Source organism: Schistocerca serialis, chromosome 2 (assembly GCF_023864345.2).
Source record: "Schistocerca serialis cubense isolate TAMUIC-IGC-003099 chromosome 2, iqSchSeri2.2, whole genome shotgun sequence".
NCBI lineage: Eukaryota > Metazoa > Arthropoda > Insecta > Orthoptera > Acrididae > Schistocerca > Schistocerca serialis.
Genome location: NC_064639.1, coordinates 346,938,234 through 346,957,718, shown reverse-complemented (window position 1 = coordinate 346,957,718; position 19,485 = coordinate 346,938,234). Strand labels below are relative to the sequence as shown.

General features: G+C 40.6%; 1 protein-coding gene across 3 annotated transcripts in view; it reads left to right on the top strand.

The window, feature by feature from the left end:
* LOC126457151 (glutathione S-transferase D7-like) overlaps positions 1-19,485 on the top strand; it is a 137,481-nt gene that overhangs the window by 105,196 nt on the left and 12,800 nt on the right. For all 3 annotated transcript variants that reach the window (XM_050093223.1, XM_050093222.1, XM_050093224.1), the window contains exons 2-5: positions 9,916-10,067; positions 10,606-10,664; positions 12,324-12,462; positions 17,306-17,467. In XM_050093223.1, the coding sequence (XP_049949180.1) occupies positions 9,924-10,067; positions 10,606-10,664; positions 12,324-12,462; positions 17,306-17,467 (504 nt within the window). In that variant the 5' untranslated portion in view covers positions 9,916-9,923. The remainder of the gene's footprint in view (positions 1-9,915; positions 10,068-10,605; positions 10,665-12,323; positions 12,463-17,305; positions 17,468-19,485) is intronic.

Sequence of the window (19,485 nt, the reverse complement as noted above, 5' to 3'; positions counted from 1 at the left end):
GATTGTAAATGGAAAAGGTTAATGAGAAGTTTTCGGATAGAAGCAGGCGACAGAACTTTTTCAACAGGTCTGACGTAAAATTTGTACCCTGGTCTGTAATTACAGTATCAGGAAGGCATAATGTTAATATCCAGTCGTTAACCATCGCGTTTGCCACTGTGCTTGCTCACTAGTCCGGAATCGCTACCATTGCTACGAACCGGGAAAGTGGCTTATCATTGTCAGAATATATTTATTTCCCGGTGAAGTCTTTTTAAATGGTCAAAGGATATCCAAATTGAGCATTTCAAAGGTTTCAGCTCTTCTGGCAGTTCGCGCAATGGAATAGCCTTTGACTAAGGTCAGCACTTTGTGAACATAGCACACAATCTTTCATGTGCCGTTCAACATCTTTCTTTCTTCGCAAAAACATCTCAGCTAAGTGCATATCCTTTGTTTTACATCCACCATGACCTGCTAACCTATGGACATGTGCCTGTCATAATAATCCATTTATAAGACATGAGAGAATTGCCACGCGTGGTCCACATTTTGTATTTCTGCATAGCAAGCTGTGCTGCATCTCAAACTGTGGCTGCAACCCAAATACCCGACAGTCTACGTCTTCTGCTTGTGCTTTCTGCCACCCTGATAAGTTTTCACCTGCTGCTTTCCGAGCTCCCATTTTCCTGCTTAGTGCGTCTGTGTCTGTGTGCTTTTTCTGAAGTCCGTGCAACGCTTCATAATTGAACTCGCTTAGTTTCAGTACTCACCATGTCAACCTACTGGCAGGTCTTCTAATCGCACTTAAGAGAAGCACAGTCCGCAACTACGTTAAACATTAATCTGTACAAATAACACCGACAATAGGTAACACCATAAATAACACATAGAAATTCTTCTCTGTTGTGGAATTGTTACTGTCTGCCTTGTTCAACTGCCTAGATGCATAAGCCACTGGACGTTACCCGTTACCGACAGTTTTACTGAAAACACAACCAACTACGATATTGGTCCCATCAGTTGATCGAATGAACCCTTGCGTGGAGTAAGGAAATACGAACGTTCTTACAATTGTCTCCATGTTCTTCCATATCCTTTGAAAATACCTTTATGTCATGGAGCCGTGCTTCGGTTCGCGTTTGTGCCGTTGACAGGTTGGTGTCGTGTATTCGGATCGTGACCTCTCGTTTCCTTACTGCGTTCACTGGCGCCACTACGTTTACTAGCCTTGTCTGTCCGTTAGTGGCAGCAGCAGCGCTTATCGATAACAAGTACTGTGGTACTGCCTTTGGAGTGACCTCTAGTTTCTCCGGGTCGTCGTGTGTGAGGAGTTGGCTGAGGACGGATGGAGCAGTGAGGTCCACACAGCGCCAGTACTCGCCGGGACAGCTTGCGATACATGCACTGTCCGGTGGAAGAATGTGGTCGCGAGAGTGCACGATCACGTCGAGGTCCGTATTCAGCGAGTTTAAGTTGAATGGTTCGTTACATTCGAGTAGAGCAACCTTCACTTGTGTGTGTGTGTGTGTGTGTGTGTCCGTCCGTGGAAGTGATCTCGTGGCGATAAGCTGTCAGTCGGCGATTCATATTGGCACCTTTCCCTTGCCTGACTTGAGCGGGAACGACCGTTGGTTGGTCGTTCGGTCGGTCGTCTCGTCGTATGACGTCTCTTCCGACCGCTTCTGGGCCCTGTGTGTTTGTATCGACTTGTGGTTCGTGCTTGTTGTTCCACAGTGACTGGTTTTAGTATTGTTTGAGTTGTTGGTGGGATTGTTTTCGCGAGTCTGTGTGTATCTAGTGTGTTTGAATGAGCAGTTATTTTAACGCTGTCCACGTACTGCATTTGTGGAGTGGTTCCTTCTGCCTTTCGGTGTTTCAAAAGCCGGATTCTGCAGACGCAGTGCTGTCCATCCCTTCGCCCTCGCCTGAATTATTCCATCGTTGTACTGGTTATCAGATGTTACGTGGATTTGGTAAGAGGGTTGGTCGGCGTTTAAACTGTCCCTAGTTTGAGTTGCCATCCTGTTGTATGAGCATAACGCTTGGCTGCCTGTCTCACCACTTATGCAGCTGTAAGGACTTTTCTCATGTCGGTCCTTGGAACACTGTCTATGGGTTACTCCCCTTTTATATTTGGTCTGATTGTGTCAATTGTTGAAAAATGGTATTTTGTTTAAATTATTCCTTTTGCTTGTGGCTTTCAGTCGACAAATAATTTTGAATTCTCATTTAATATGGCCTTCATCCGTCAGTGTAGCATGTGTTGCAGTCATTTTTTTTAAAAAAATGTTGTTTCAAAAAATTATATCCTTCAATAAAGTGTATGTATTTACTGTGCAACCAACGGTAACTGCTTTCCCTACGTGCCTCGTCTCAGTCATCAAGACAAACCTTACATTTTGTAGGTTTTAATCCCAAAAGTACTAAATCCAGTAGCCTCTGGAATGTAGGCGTTGCATTCTTCATTCCAGGCAGCATGCTACAATACTTGCAATGAACACATGGTGTGGTAATGGCTGTCTTCGGCCGGATTCCTGGAACTGTTTCAAGCTGGTGGTAGCCACTCTCTTGAGAACTATCTACATTGAGCCTAGTATTTCCGTAATACAAGAGATGGAGTATGCATCAGTGATAGTCCTTGCATTGAGGTATCAATAATCTTTACAGAACCTGTATTTCTTGGTACCATTAGCTGGTTTTTTGGACCCAGTGACAATGTTCACATCCCAGAGACTGTCACCAAGTCCACTGATTCCATCAGCTAACTGCTGTTTGATGAATTCCTCCATCTTGTGGTAGTAAATGCTCTGGGACGCTATATGGCACTGCTTCTCGTTGGTATCCTATTTTTCGTTACAGGTGGGACTGGTAACGGACCTTTCGGACTGAACAGATTTGTGAATCTAACCACTAAAGCTTCGATTTCTTCCCTATCTTTCCCTCACAAGTGTTTAACTTTCCAAACGGGAATTCAGTCAGGTAGTATTTACAGTGACCGCCGATATTTCGACGGGAATACACCCCGCCATTTTCAAGGCACAAACTGCAACGGACTGTCCGTTGCAGTTTGTGCCTTGGCGATCTACAGGCAAATTTAAAACCTCTGTTCTTGGAGTAATTCAGGAAAGATAACACACACAAACACACACACACACACACACACACACACACACTGAGCACTAGTGCCACCAGAGATGGCCAAAGTCAGAGGTATCGGTAGTCAAAGACTACAAACCAGCAGATGATGTAACATTGACTCTGTCCCGCTGTTTTTTGACAACGGAGAGAGCAGGATTCCAAGCAGAGTTTAAACAAAAACCTCCAGCCCTGTTTACAAGATTACTCGCTAATTTAACCTCAACAGTCTCCTTAATAACACTGCCCCAATAGCTGGACGTGCATGCTAAAATCTCGGTATTGTTATATAACATATGGTGACCAGTACCCGAGCAAAGTTCGGCAGTAGCAGACCTACTTGGCTGCTGTAATCGTGTGTGCCGTTTATGATCAGTACAGGGGTCCTCGACGGTCCTGATAGTCTGACCAACATATACCATGCCACAGCGCTACAAGGAGAGCGATATACACCCGCCTTACGCAAACGAAGATCATCCTTAACAGAAACCAAAAGCACTCTATTTTTGGATGGAGTTCGGAAAACACATTTCGCATCGTATTTCCGTAAAATACGACCGATCATGTTGGAAGCGCTTCCTAAGTAAGGCAAAAAGGCAGTAGACTTAGGTGTCGATTCAGCATTATAAGGCCATAAGGACATGGTGTAAAAAAGATCTGTGGATGGTTATTACGGACTGAAACCGGTCATCGTCTGAAGAATTGATATTGTGATCAAAGACTATAATAAAAAAACATTTGACAATATTGGATCACTGTTTGTATACGCGACCATGTCGCACTTGGTGAAAACCACAATAATTTGTTTTTCGCGTAGGCATGGAACGTGATCAACGCTGTCTTTACGTTCCGATAAATCTTTCAGCAAAAGAAGGTTGAGGGTAATGTGGTGTTGTTGCCACGTGGGTGACACCAGGGCAAAAACAAAAACAAAATTCTGGAGAAGCAAAGGTAGGAGCATTGCCACTGACCAATATCTTTGGTGGACCGAACAGCGAAAATATTTCACTTAGATGTTTGACATTGATATTGGTAGTCACCTCCCTACTAGAACATAGCCAACCAAACGTAGTGAAAGCATAAATGGCCCCGTAAATGTACCTGTAACTGGCCTGAGTACATGGTAACGGACCCAAATAACCAATGAAAATTCTTTCCATGGGCCTGTTTGGACGACTGCAGCAACCGCTTTCGGTTGCTTGAATTGAGCTTTTCTAAGTTACAGGCCTGTCACTGGTCGACTAACCATCTAATATCATCACTGGTCGACTAACCATCTAATATCACTGTACAGTTACGACTTCTCTAACTTGAGTATGGTCTTTTATATGCCAAGATGTCCTTCTGAAAGGAACTCAACGTGTAGATGTGAGCAACTGGTCCAGAATTGACAACCAGCCTGATTTATCAGTGTGCAGTACTGGTAGTGATGCGACTTTGCAGCTGGATGAGAACTGTACTGAACTGGAATGTTTCTCAGAATTTTTGAGTAATGAGATGATAAAGATAACAACAGTTGAAACAAACAGGTATTCAGACCTAAAAATTCATGAAATGAATAAGATTATGTGGCGTCATTGGTCAGTAGTAAAAATAAATGAAACATACTTGTTTTTCTCAATTATTTCGCGTATGAGTGTAGTGAAGTTACCAAAAATAAGTGACTGTTGGTCAAAGGGTGGATTTCTATATCCTTCATGGGCAAGCAGGATAATGAGTAGAGACATATTTTTTCCATTTTGTTTATGTTGCACCTGAACGACAACACGAAATTCGTAAAACTAAGTTAGCTAGGACATGAGCCACTGAACAAAATAAGACCCTTTTTCAGCTTTTTTATCATATGTTCCTTCAGCTGCAGAAGAGGATTTAGAGCTTATGTAAAAAACAAAGCAACTAAATAAGGAATCAGACTTTCTGTACTGTGTGACTCAACAAGTTATGCTTTGAATTGTGAAATCTACACATGTAAACCAAACAGTGGAGATAGATCTGCCTTGTCTATACTTGGAGGTTGCGTGGAGATTGCTTTGGGAAAGCACATTACATTTACATGTACAGGTCGTGCACAGGCCCAGCTGTGTTGGACTATCTGTTGCAGCATAAAACTTTGGGTGTAGGTACTGTAATGCTAAACAGTAAGGGTCTACCTAATCAAATGAAGACTGTGAAGCTTAGGAATGAGGAAATGGTGCTTTGGAGGAAGAAATATTTACTTGCTGTAAAACGGAAATGAACCAGGTATGTGTACTGTTTTCCAACCAAATACCGAGAAAATTGAACTCTAACTAGTACCAGAAGTAAAGAACGACAAGTAGACAGACGTAAACCAGATGTTGTGATAGACTAAGCAAGCGTATAACGGAGTAGACAGCACTGACGAGCTGTCAAGCTATTATCCTTATTGTCGGAAAACACTGAAATGGTGGAAGAAGATTTTCTGTCACTTACGTTTTGTAAGATTAGTGAACAGTCCGATTACGTACAAACAAACAACAAAAAAGACAACATCTCTGGTGTGCTTCATCAAGACGTTATGTAAACGCTTAGCTAGTCATGGCTGTGTGGAATGGGTTTAGGATTCAAAAGATGGACGAAGTGCAGACAGCGTGTCTGGCGGACACTCTCCAGAAAATATCCCAGCTACAGCATGCAAACAAAATGCAGCAAAGTTCTGTGAAGTTTCTGCACAGGACAAAAGAAACTTGATCTCAAGCATAAACAGTCTGGTACACACACACACACACACACACACACACACGCACACACACACACACACTGTACAAACATCTAGCTTCAAAAATTTTAGAAAAAATACCCTTCGATTGTGGCAACATACACAATCATTAACCCAGCTCCCCCGTGATGTAGGGTCCCCTTCCCTATTCCTCCACTGGGGTAATTCCTGTCTGGCGCATCCACGTCGCGGAGGTGGGCATCCTAATGGCCGGAGTGATAGGATGGCTGAGTTCAGGCAAGGGCCCAATCCCGTGGGGTATAACACGGAACCAATGCCCAGGGTTACGGATTTCGGAACGGCGTAGCTGGAAGATCAGGCAACCCTTCTTTCTGGAGACTAAATGAGAAGGGAACCACTGCCTTGTCGTGGAGGAGAAACTGCAAAGGCTAAGGGAGACAACCCCAACAGAAAATCCTTTCCTGTGTTAAGCATAGCAAGCCATTAGGAAAGTCTTCATATATTGCTTTCAAAAAATAAACGAGCCTCAGAACGAACCACTAAGGATTTGACCCCACTGCTTCTTCAGGTACTGGTGCAAATGATGGAAGACCTGATAATTTTCATCAGTACAAGAAGATGAAACCAAATGGACTAAAAAATAACCTAAATATTGGCACCCTTAGTATATGAACCCTCAATGAAAAAATGGAAGAAATGACAGGTGTACTAACAGAGAGAAAATGACATATTTTGTGATTTAGCGAAACGAAGTGGAAGGGAAAAGGTGGGAAGAATCTGAGAGGAGGAAAACTGTACGGGAGTGGGAATAACAGGTTTGGAAGAAATGGTGTGGCAGTGATGGTGAATAAGAACTTACTAAGCTGTATTGAAAGTGTGAGATATATATCAGACAGGATCAATAACTTAAACCTGAGGTTCCAAAAAGAAACACTAAAAGTTATCCATATTTAAGCACCTCAAGTGGGATGTAGCGAAGAAGAGAAGATGGAGTTTGAAAAAGAGTTAGAGAACCATATAGAGAGTGCTAATGTAGTGATGGGAGATTTTAATGCACATGTAGGCAAAGACGGGAAGGTATTTGAGCAAGTGTTGGGGTGTTTTGGATATGGAGGCAGAAATGAAGAAGGGGAAAGACTCCTGGATTTGTGCCAGAGGAATGGAATGAAAATAGCAAACAGCTGGTTTATGAATAGAGAAGAATCAAGAGCGTAATTGATTATATTCTAGTAGATAGGGAATAGGGAGAGGAAGTAACAAATGTGAAGGTAATTCCAAGTGTGACTGCAGAGGGAGGCCATAGATTACTGGTGGGATAATGGAAAATGAATCATTGTGTGGTAAATAGAAAACACAAGAAAGTGATGAGGATATGGGATTGTAAACAGAAGGAGAGTGGAAGTGCTGAGAGGTATAGAGAATTAATCACACACAAATTTCCAAAAGAAGTTTACTGAGATGTAGAAAAATAATGGAGTTTATTTAAAGTCGAAGAACTGGAGAACGATTAAAAACAGAACTTCCAAATATATGAGCCAGCGAATTCTCCAAGTGAATAGCCGAAATCCCTCAATACTCCATTCAGAGGGATGGACATACAAAAACTTGATGTCGAAGATGACTGCTGATGTGGAGTCATGGTTCTTATATGGCGGCGGCAGCCGACTTGAACAGCTCCTAACTGTAGTGGTTCGCTGGATGTGGATTCAGGCTGGTCGAGTGGAGGTGCGGTGGTGAGGATCTGTGTCACACCCAAGACGTCAATGAGAAAGCATTAAATTAACATCCATTTTTTGGTAACAGTCTCCTCCTGAACGCGCCCTTGAAACAACCGTCCCGAGTTCACGTCGCAGAAACTCGCTGAATGGTGCGTCAGCGCCTGTCTTGGAATCTGCAGTCGTAGCTCCTGGTGTTGCCTGCCGTCATTTCGGCCGGCTCGCGCAAGGTGAAGTGGCGACCAGTGTAATCCTACAGCCTTGAGTGACTGTGGACGTCTGGCAAATGCTCAGTCGCTCTCGTTGAGCGTAGTTGCACATAGGCTTGCCTCCAGAAATCCGCATACCTCCGATGACTGTGGTCATGATGTTAAGGAGGCTGAAGACGAAACAGCGACATGGAGGCCGTCCCAGAATTCAGCCAAAAACGTAGTACACACACTGCTAAAGAGGGGTGGCCCCAGGTGCTCTCCTCCCAAGTCGAACAGCTTGTAACAGGACAGAATAGTTCTGTCGGATAGTTTAGTTCATCAACCTTGGAAGATCTGCGTGGTCCTCATCTTCAGTCGTGGTCGGCATGAATGGCAGCTCCCAGAGTTGAAGTCGCCCCCCCCCCCTTCAGCCCCCACTCCCATAACTCCCAGACGTCTGCAGACTGGAGGAAGTAGACTTCAAACTGGACACACACTCCGTTGTATGTTAACAGGTCATCCTGCAACTAACAGAGGTGGCCTTCCGTCGGTATCAGTGACGCAGACAGAATGACAAGACTATGATGTGTGTGTGAAAGGAAGGGCAATGCTGTATAGTGGTTGACAATGTGGTTCCGCCATATGGGTGACGAAATGTACTCCAGTTCTACATGCTTGTCAGCTTTCTCTCCTGGAATAATGTTTAATTTGAAAGCTACAGAGCGTTATTTTATGGAAGGTTTGCAACCTGGAAGGCATTCGTGCATAGAATCTATGTGTGGTAATGCCAAGCAGCCCAGTTAAAAATACTGTTCGGCCTTCTTTGTAATGATATCATGATGCTGATTCAGGTGTTGCTGAAGGTCTCACTCGTAGACTGTGGAAATGTGCTGCTTGATTGCGTTCCGGTGCCCAAGAAGGTTTACACTTGTTAAACAACCATTGCATACCGAGCAGGTGGGGTACGCCTGGATGTCATTCCAGACAGCTCAAAAATTTTGTTCCTCCATCTAATACTATTTTGTTATGCAACCACATTGGCTACAAAAATAATAGGTGTGACTGATAGTTGGCAGTGATATAAACAAAGCCACTTAAAATAGAACATGAAACATACATTAACTGCTGTTAAGCCAGCACCTACAGAATGTTGACGTGCTATAGATGCTTTAAACTTCCTAATATATCATGTCATACGGTTTTTGTCATCGTATTTGTGTCTGGTGTGACTAACAGTCCTATATTCCAGTTCTAATATTCCAATCCTTACTTACAGTACATATTAGTGAACGTACGCAGCCATTTTGTTTTTGGACATTGTATCTGACTTCTGATACAAACAACGTACAACTCCAAATAAGAGCTCAGTTATATCATACCTGCAGAGAGTTCCTGATCAGCATCATTCTGACCTGTTGTTTATTTCCTAAAGCCATTTACATGAGTTCCATTGTCTGGAAACATTAGTTTTTAACATTTGGAAATGATGGAGGGGTGATGCTCAATCAAGGGAAAACAATAGAACCACTGAAATTGCGTTTCCACATCATCTGAGAAGAGAACGTTGTAGCCATCCCTGTAAAAAGGATGGGATGAAAAGTTTTCAGGATGGAAGGGCCAGTAGGTCGAATCCTTATTATCAATGATGATGATGATGATGATGGTGGTGATGGTGGTGGTGTTGATGAGTTCTAGCTTTTTACGGATGCTTCTCGGATGATGATTTGTTGCAGTGATCACAATATTAATTTTTGTCCCAATATTTCCGCTGCTGGAGTATCTTGAATATATTGGTATATCTTCTGTTCGGATTTACGACATTTCACGTCAAATGTGTATCCCATTGTCTTGTTACATGTTATTATTGAACCATATTTGCTTAATTTACTGTTGTAATAAACTGTCTTTGACTGTAGTGATAATCCAAAGAAAGTTAATCTCAGTTATCAGTCAGACAAACCAATTAGACTTCGAGTTTGTTGCAGCAGAAGTTAGGTACCTCATTTCAACTCACCAGCAGCGGCATAAGAAGTGTTGGAACGCAACTAACGTTGAGTTTTGATACCGATAACACTGTTGTCCACCATTTACAATAACCACTGAAATAAACTGACGTTCGCACAATGTGTTTGTACTCGCTTGGAGATCTTGTTCGCGGGATATTAACGTTCTAAATCACCACTTTACTTTACAGATCCGAAGATGTCACCCATAATTCTGTACAACCACGACGCCAGTCCTCCATGTTGCCTTGTTCGTCTAGTAGCTGGTGTGATTGGAGTGGATCTCAAAAAAGTGGATGTAAGGGACATCGAAAACGGAGTGAAAAATCCTGAAATGGTTAAGGTAATCCATCAGTTTTTGTCTATATTAACTTCAGTCGGACTATAATAGTTAAAAAAAGCAGTATTCTGCCCAAAACTTGATGAAGCGCTGCAAAACATTATTGTTCTTGTTATCATAAAAGTTATCAGAATAATTGTTCATTAACACTAAGATTATTTTTTTCGTCAACATTGTATGAAGTACAATCTTTTATTATGTTTGAAGTACTGAAAAATAAAATGTAATATCGATTAAAAGATTCCATTAATCTGTACAATACATATGAAAAAATATGTGTTTTCTAACTAAGAAGACTTAGAATCTGAAGCATGTATACCGAAACGCACTTCTGGAGTCATATTCTAGGTTACGTACCCATGGTTTGCTTTTCCGAAATTATATCTTAAATGGAAATATAGCACTAGTCTACCTCACTTATATACACCATCATTTTTATTTGTTTACTTTTGGAAAATGAAAGAATCAATGTAAATAAGAGAAAGTGTACACAATTAATGTTTCTTTGTTAAATGGATGCCGTTGATTCTTTTTGTTGCAGAAAAACCCACAGCACACTGTTCCTACAATAGACGACAATGGTTTAGTCATTGCTGAGAGGTTGGTACTGATCTTACGTGTTAGCACATGAGTAGAGAGAAAGTTTTTGTTATCACCATTTATTTCATATTTTACCTCTGTGACTCATAATGGAATAAAGTAATTGATGCTAGAAAGTTGTTCCACAACTTGTGACATATTCAACTGCTTCCACTTAAATTACGCTTGTACAGTATTAATTTAGGGATCACGAAACTGTTGAATGGAGCTTCGAATATGATACCAATTTAATATGAAATAATGATTATTATACGAGCTGATGAGACTTTACGCACGGAAATTTTTCTTGTTACCTCTCTCCTTCCGAGGAAATCTCCATAATTACCAAAGATTAAGTTGCGTGAATTCTCAATGCAGCCTGTCAGAGAAGACCAAAACATAAGACGGATTTTACATCGTAGGATGAGTGAAACGACAGCTGCAAAACAAATATAACACTAAAAATTGTCATTGACAGCCGTTAAATACGTAAGCACGGTGCGAAGATTATGTCGGATGTGGCATCATCATTTAGATAAGCAAACACTGGCAAGTAACAGTATAGAAACTCGTGCAGTAACTTGCTTCACGGGTGCGCAGCGTCCTGTTGTTAGGTTCCTGGGTAAGGTTCCTGCGTAGGAAACGAGTGAAATATTTTAACATTCATAGCATAATTAAGGTCGAGGATGTTAATGACCTCATGTTGCCTGCAGCATGTCTACGAATTCATTCTGAAGTTCACAAACGATGTGAGTCGCTGATTGGTACTCTTCCCTGGGTAGTAGGACATCACGTTTTGGACACGTAAAACTCTGCAGCTGCTGAAAGGCATCATAATGGAAAATTGTTGAGTGTCAGTGGATAACGCTGCAATATTTGAAAATGTTAGTGTTGTTTCAACATGCTACGGTGGGCACCAAACGAAATGGATTTCTATGTGCAGATATTCTGTTCCAACTTAAAGCGCGACTCCATGAGGTCAATGCGATTGTGAAGATAATAAAGCACTCCAAGTTAGAATCTATTTCACATCCATTTGTAGTTACTACAAGTAATAGTTCCATGCCCATATGGCTGAAGATCCGCTCTGATAAGTAGGTGCTCCAACCAATTTTCCCGAGCGGGGTAGCGCAGTGGTTAGCACACTGGACTCGCATTCGGGAGGACGACGGTTCAATCCCGCGTCCGGCCATCCTGATTTAGGTTTTCCGTGATTTCCCTAAATCGCTCCAGGTAAATGCCGGGATGGTTCCTCTGAAAGGGCACGGCCGACTTCCTTCCCAATCCTTCCCTAATCCGATGAGACCGATGACCACGCTGTCTGGTCTCCTTCCCCAAACCAACCAACCAACCAACCAATTTTCTTTGTACAGGAATTCAGATTCTTTGTAAATGTCGGCGAAGTTGCATTGAACCTGGAAGATATTGTGTCAGAATGAGGTACAACTTTAAGCGGTACAACTTTTTGCCACATATTTACAACAAAAAAAGGATTTTTGAAAAATACTGCTTCCTTTGTACTCACCTTTGTGATTAAGTGTAGTGCGGCGGCTATACTAGCATTAGTTTCAGTAAATTAAACTGCTGCACCTTACAATAATTTTAAACTGCAATATAGTTAATAGTTTCATGTACTTGCAGTGTTCGGTATGTAACGTACATTTCTTTTTTATGGAACAGCCGTGCAATTGCGATGTATCTAGTTTCCAAATACGCCAAGACCGATTCGCTCTATCCAGCTGACCTACAGAGGCGTGTTCTCGTCGATCAGCGACTGTTCTTCGATCAAGATTTGTACAACAGAATATTGGCTGTGTGTGTAAGTATAAAACTGACAGTAATTTGGAAAGTTTCACCTTTCATTTATTTAGGAGGGAAAACAGCTGTTTCATAAGTAATCAACTCTCTTCCCAATTAAATACATACATCGTCATAGTGAAAGATTGACAGTGACCGATAATTACTACTATAGATGGTATAGACGCTACAAAACCTCTTGCCTTCCAAAGATGTGGCTCTTCAGTTCACATGCTAGGAGGTTTCGCAGTTTGTATGAAGCATCCGAAACAAAGAGAAGTCGTTTCTCATGTACAAGATCGATAGAAATGAAAGCTATGCGTTCATCCAGTAATGTCCGCCCCGATAGCTGAGTGGTCAGGGTGACGGATTGCCGTCCTACCGGCCCGGGTTCGATTCCCTGCTGGGTCGGGGATTTTCTCCGCTTATGGACTGAGTGTTGTGATGTCTTCATCATCAATTCGTCTTTCATCCCCATCCTGCGCGCAGATCACCCAATGTGGCGTTGAATACACCAAGGCGGCCGGACCTGCCCCGCTAAGGGCCTCCCGCCCAATGACGCCAAACGCTCATTTCCATTTCATCCAGTAATGTTTCGGTAATTCCATACTTCAGACGCTCTGTTATTGGTCTTCAACTTCAGAGATTTTCGTTTTGGTGACCGTTGCAGTATACATTACAGTTTGTTAACCTAATCTACGATACAAAGACTGATGCAATACTGTTCAGGTTTTGCAAAAATTTGCCTTTTCTCTTCTTTCGAAACGATGCACTACCCACATTCCAAAAACACGTAATCCAGTGATACAGTGAGTCTGCACTATTACAGGTTTCTTAGCAATATTTCTTATGTGTGTAGCCTACAACCTTTTACCCATATCACCTTTTAATACACTATCCTTCTTCAACCCCTAAAGTACCTAACTTGAGGAAAGATGGATATTTTGTATCCATTCACATATTCTTTGCCGTTAACAAACTAGTTTTTTTGTAGTGTGTAAATAAAATACAGCGTAATATATTTCAAATGATGCAAAGATTGAAGTGCAGAAAGTTTATACATTTATTATATCAGTACTTATCTACAGCCTTTAGACAAAGTTTCGAGACACCGAATACAAGGTAGCTAACAAAAATTATGTACAATTAGTTTGCTCTCTCTCTCCCTGTGTCTATCTGTCTATCTCTCTCTCTCTAGCTTGTTGCGGAAGCATTTTAATTCAGCAATTATTTTATAATTACGGGTTTTTATTCTGCTCTATCTGAGATCTCAACCACAGCACATGTATTCAGTGAATTAACATTCAGACACTGTATGAATTTCTATTATTTTAATAATAACCGACAGTACTTGGTTGCAAACTCTAAAGGAAACACAGAGAAAGTACAAGATTTCGCTTTTACTAACAAAAACAAGCTTTAGAGAAGATTCCGATTACAGCCTCGTTCGTACTTTCGTAACAGCCCGAATAATTTGTAGAGAGCGTTACTGCATTTTAGTAGTTCCCCTACCCATATCTATCACAATTTTAGTGCTCTCACTAATGAGAACATTATTTCACCTGCTTCTGACCGTAAAATTCCCACCCTTATTCATAACAGAAAATTCAGGTCAACGCACACTGCATGTTAGTGACGAAGTTTTGGTATGTATAGGCCTCTGAGGTGACATGAGAATATATTTGATCTATTTAGAGATCAACCTTTCACAATTGAACTAAGACTAGAAACGTCACCAAAGTTGCAGCCTTTTTGAAGTATATTGTTTGCGAGTATGACTGGGGGTAAAATCCAATGATATAATATTTCCACAGCTGTTATAGTCAAATAATGGTTTACGAAAGTGTGTTCTCTTTTCCTCTGTTAGCCACAGACTTCCATCGAATTATTATTTCTCTGTGTCTTGTAAAATGTAATCTAATTTTTGTTTTGGTACATATAACCAATATAACTTTTATTAGTGCGAAGTATTCTAAGCAAACTTTGAAGTTTAGACTAATTTCAATGATATTAATGAACGCTTAGCACGAAGGGCAGTGTACTGTCCAGGTATGGTCCACCGAATGGCACGTCCGTCTTTTTAATTTATGTACTGTACCAGGGTGAAAACAAAATAAACTGGAATTTCTTTTCTATCCTGTTGAGGGAGGTGCAGTAAAGCGGTTTTTACTGTTGTAAGTTGCCACTACAACATATTTATTTGGACCATCTGACCACTTTCATGTGTCAGCGTCAGCAAAGAGCTTGTTTTCGTAATCATGTAGTCACTTGTTCATCTGTTTCACAGTTGTGACCGAACAACGTGAAAACATTACGTTTTCTCTCAAATATCATTACAGGTTGTGAGACAGGGTGTACGGGTATAACCTAGAAAACAAGGAACAGTTGAGTCAAAGGAAGACTGATACACTACCAAAAGTGGAGAACCTATACAGGTTAGAACAAACAGCTAAACTTATTTGGTGAAGCACTGTGTAAAGAAACGATTGACAATTTATATACCCAATTATTAGCAGTTGAAATACTCTCCCAGAGAAGCAGGAATCAGTGTTAGGTCATTATTGATCAAAAGCATAATGAAAATGGTTTAGTACAAATACTTCTACCATGGTGTGAATTATTGTTACTTTTTGTCGTTCCCAAGAGTGTCAAAGGTATTTTTAGGATCCACAAGTGGTGATCCAAATACCGCCCACTACGTGAAACAGCGCTGTATAAACCGGCATCCGACCCAAGTTACGATTTTGGCCGCGCTGAGTGGCCGCCCGGTTTAGAGCGCCGTGTCACGGATTGCGCGGCCCCTCCCGCCGGAGGTTCGAGTCCTCCCTTGGGCATAGGTGTGTGTGTTGTTCTTAGAGTAAGTTAGTTTAAGTAGTGTGTAAGTCTGGAGACTGATGACCTCAGCAGTTTGGTCCCTTAGGAATTCACACACATCAGAACACTTTTACGATTTTGTTTGGATGCCAGTTGGTCAAATGATTCGAAACAATGTGTAACAGAGGAAATCGATCGGAGACTTCATCACAGCAGCCTTTTTACGCTCTGGAAATGATCTGTTTCTACTCTTGAGAGCCGTAATGCAAACCTCACTGGTCCACCTGGCCGCAAAAATATGTAGTGAAGAGACGCTGACCGGAAGATTCATTCGGAAAACCGCTCTGCCATTTCCGTCAAAATGATAATCCAGAAAGCATCCAGGGGAGACAGTTTGATTACAAATCTGAACTCGAAATCGGAAAGGGCAAGTAACAAACCCCCATCCAACCACATACACCGTGAATTTCCGAAGTTTTCTGAAAGAAGCTGAGCTTGCCCTAATTTTTCTACTAATCACAGTGTGGTGCTTTATATCGACACTGATGCGCGGTTAAACTTGAATGTTCGTACTTTCAAGAGAGTCGCTACGAGACTTAAACAGAAAGACACACAAAGAGTGACTGGTAGGTTTCTTGGAGAATTTCTGGGCTACCTTAGTTAGTGAAAGGTTTTTCAAGAATCTTAAATTTCTCATCAGTACCACTCTGCCGTATATGCTGCCGTCTGTGAAAGTTGAGGAGAATTTTAACAACATACAGTAGTGCGGAGTAGCATTTATCCTCTCGACTGTCTCTGGGTTAGTTTCAGTGCGGAATGTTGTACGCATACAGATATACCATTTCTTTCAGTTGAATCTAATTCTTGGCTTTAGTATCACATACTGATACTACCTATGTGGCAGTTAGGTTTGTTAAATACAATGTGTTCCTCCGCAGCACAGCAAATATTAGCTTACTTTCATAATCACGAGATCTGTGGCTCGAAACACGTTTGCAGTGCTATTTTTTTTCATTCCCAGTCATTCTAACATCAGATATGTGTGATACGTGACGAGTCTGTTTGATGACGAAGAACCTTTTGTGCATGTAAATTAAGTTTTTTTTTTTTTTTTTTTTTTTTTTTACAACAGAAGCCTCTGAAAAAAAAAAAACATGCACACGAAAAAATTCAGCTTTCATTGCACCTGCTGCTATGTTGCAATAATTATTATTTTCTGTGGTTCTGTGATCGGCATGAAAATGATTCGTGCTGTGCTCCATGGGTTGGACATTATACATTTCACAAATCTAAGTACAATAATATCATGAAAAAATATTTTGATTTGACTGAAAGTTCTTGCGTATCCCGTTTTTATATCCTATCTTCTTACTAAAAAATGTGTATTCCCCTTTTTCCAAAATAAAGATTACGAACTTAATGAATGAATCATTAGATATTGATAATTTGTACAGTCATAATAAATTTGCTGTTAGAATTACATGAAGATGGAAAAAGATATGTACCGGCAGTAAGATTCGATTCAGTGGTCTCTCATGTATGAAACTAAGCACTTACTTGTTTGGCTGCAGACTCCTTGACCAACAGCAATTATACAAAATAAGAAAGCCTAAAATTTTCAAACTCGATTTTCTCGAAAACGGTTGAGAGTTGCGTCTCTCTGTTTGCATATGTTGAAATGCGAGTCTTCCTTTGCACACCCTGTCGGTAAGAATGAAATCGCTGAAGGAAAGTTCGTATGGTCCCCTACTTATGTAACTGCTCATAACGTGCCCAAAAGAGCTTTAGCTGAGCTAGTATCACATCACCTCAAAGTCACTGAGAAGTACACCACCACCATTACTTACTCTTTCAATTAAAAGACCATGCAACAGTGTGAGAGATTAGTAGTATCACTTAAAAAGAAACAAACGACTAAAATAATCCCTAGCATTTGTACCTTTCTTGCTGTATAACGATGAGTGCTACTCTTTCGAGTTATGTATTCTCTTGAATACCTAAATACAAACAACACTTTAAGCACTGTTACGTTTTTCATACCTTTCCCACAGGCACCACTATTCTATGGCAAACCTGTGCCTCAGAGCGACGCCGACAAGATGAAAGATGGCTTAGACACCTTAAGCAGGATGCTGGACGGCAAACAATGGCTAGCGGGAGACAAAGTAACACTTGCCGATTACGCAGTTGCTGTATCTTTGGCAACTCTAGAGGTAACCATTTGATTTACAACATTATCTTAAATATAAACATAGGCTTCCGCGTCCATTGTAACAGACAGTAAAATTTTTTCTGGGCTTGTGACCGCTTTGCCATTATGTAAAACTAACGACGTTTCGATACTGTTGCAAGTGACCTTCTTAGTCTCTAATATGACATACTGCGGTTCTCAATGAAATAGATACTGTATGTCGTGTAACAGTCATGTAACTTGTCTTGCTTAGAAAAACACCCTGATGAAGATCACTTGCAACAGTGACCGAAACGTCGGTAGTTTTACATAATGACAATGCGGTCAAAAACCCAGAAAAATTTTATTGAACATTACCTTGTTTGAACAGAGGATGATGAAAGATATTAATTGTAACTGGAAAGCTAAATAAGTGTGTGAAAGATCTGTTGAAGTTTTAAACACATGAAAAATTTAACTGACTACCTCTGTCAACATATAACGTGGCTATCTCGTTGTTGTATACATCAGATCTTTAAAAAAGAACTTTACTTATGTTGAACAATTAATATAGTTTCTGTTTATGCAATATAAATTTATTTTTCGGATCGTTTTTGTAATGATTAAAATGTCATATGCGACTACTATTTACATTAGCAACATAAACATTGTGTCACTAGTTTAAAGGTTTAAATATTTATCTATTTAACATGATAAGATAAGATAAATCTGGCCCTCTGTTACATCCAAGCACGCACTCTACGTATTTTATATCACATTAATTACTATAAGCATGTTATTAGTTACATTTGATATAGAATCTAACATGTTGAAGGAATTGTGACATAAATAGAACAAAATAGGGTTTACATTCGTTTGTGAAAAGTACAGCTATAAAGACCAATTAGAAGCTGTTAGATTTCAACTGTGAGCACTAGTGGACAGTATTGAAGGAGGGAGAGACAGAGGAATGTTGTAAAACACAACTAATATAAAAAGCGAAAAAGTGACATGCCACTGACAAATGAGAACTGAAGGAAATGTAACTGGGGGAACAGGGGAGCAGGTAATTTACCATTTAACACAGGGAAACTTGCAATGTATATTTTTTTTAGAAAAAAGGTACAAGATTCACAGACGGAACTCAAGGAAATTTCTGTGTTACGGATGGGTGTAGCTTGGATACTAGATAAGTGAGACCTTGTGTTTCGATAACGACGAGAAGTGAGTCACTTAATCTCGAATGTGAGATACTACGGTCCTCAATGAAGTAGATACTGTATGTCGTGTAACAGTCACGTAACTTGTCCAGATGAAACCATATAATCGAATCTTATGAAGACTAACATGACCAAATAGATGGATGTTGCCAGACGTACGCACAGAAGCCTTCACTTTTGGTATTACCCATCAAGAATTTTCACTAATCTTGGTATGGTGGATTACATCGCAATAGTGTACGTTCGGTATGACGAGTGACTGCAAATATTTACGTTTCACACCCTGCTGAACGCTTTCAGAAATTTTTGGGGGATATCGGAAGTTTTCCTTCATGTTATGTTACTTCGTTATTTTTGACCTACTAGTAGATGTCGTCACATTTTAAATGAAACCATCATACAATGTAATTTATGTAGTACTTTCTACTTTGATTCTCGTGTAGATTTACACCTACTAAACACATATGACGAGAACAGGCATTACAGCCTTAGTTATAAACAGCTATATATTTATTAAACTGGTGTCTGAAAGCCGCCGAATCAGTTACACAGCGTGATTCCGCCATGCTCTTAGAAACATTTAGGACTGATGGATAAGAGCAAACGTTTCACTTTGAGGTAATCGATCATGTTGTGGTACCGACCATTAGCGAAAATCATTCTCATGCCATTGAAAGGGGAATACATGCCCCGTTACTGCTGTTGCTAAGGGCTACAACGGGTAACTTCAAAAGCGTGAACCAAACAAGAAAAAAATAGCCAGTAAGTGGGTGTTTACGGAATATAGTTGAAATAATCGGGTGATGCTGAGGGTATTAGATTAGGAAATGAGACACTTAAA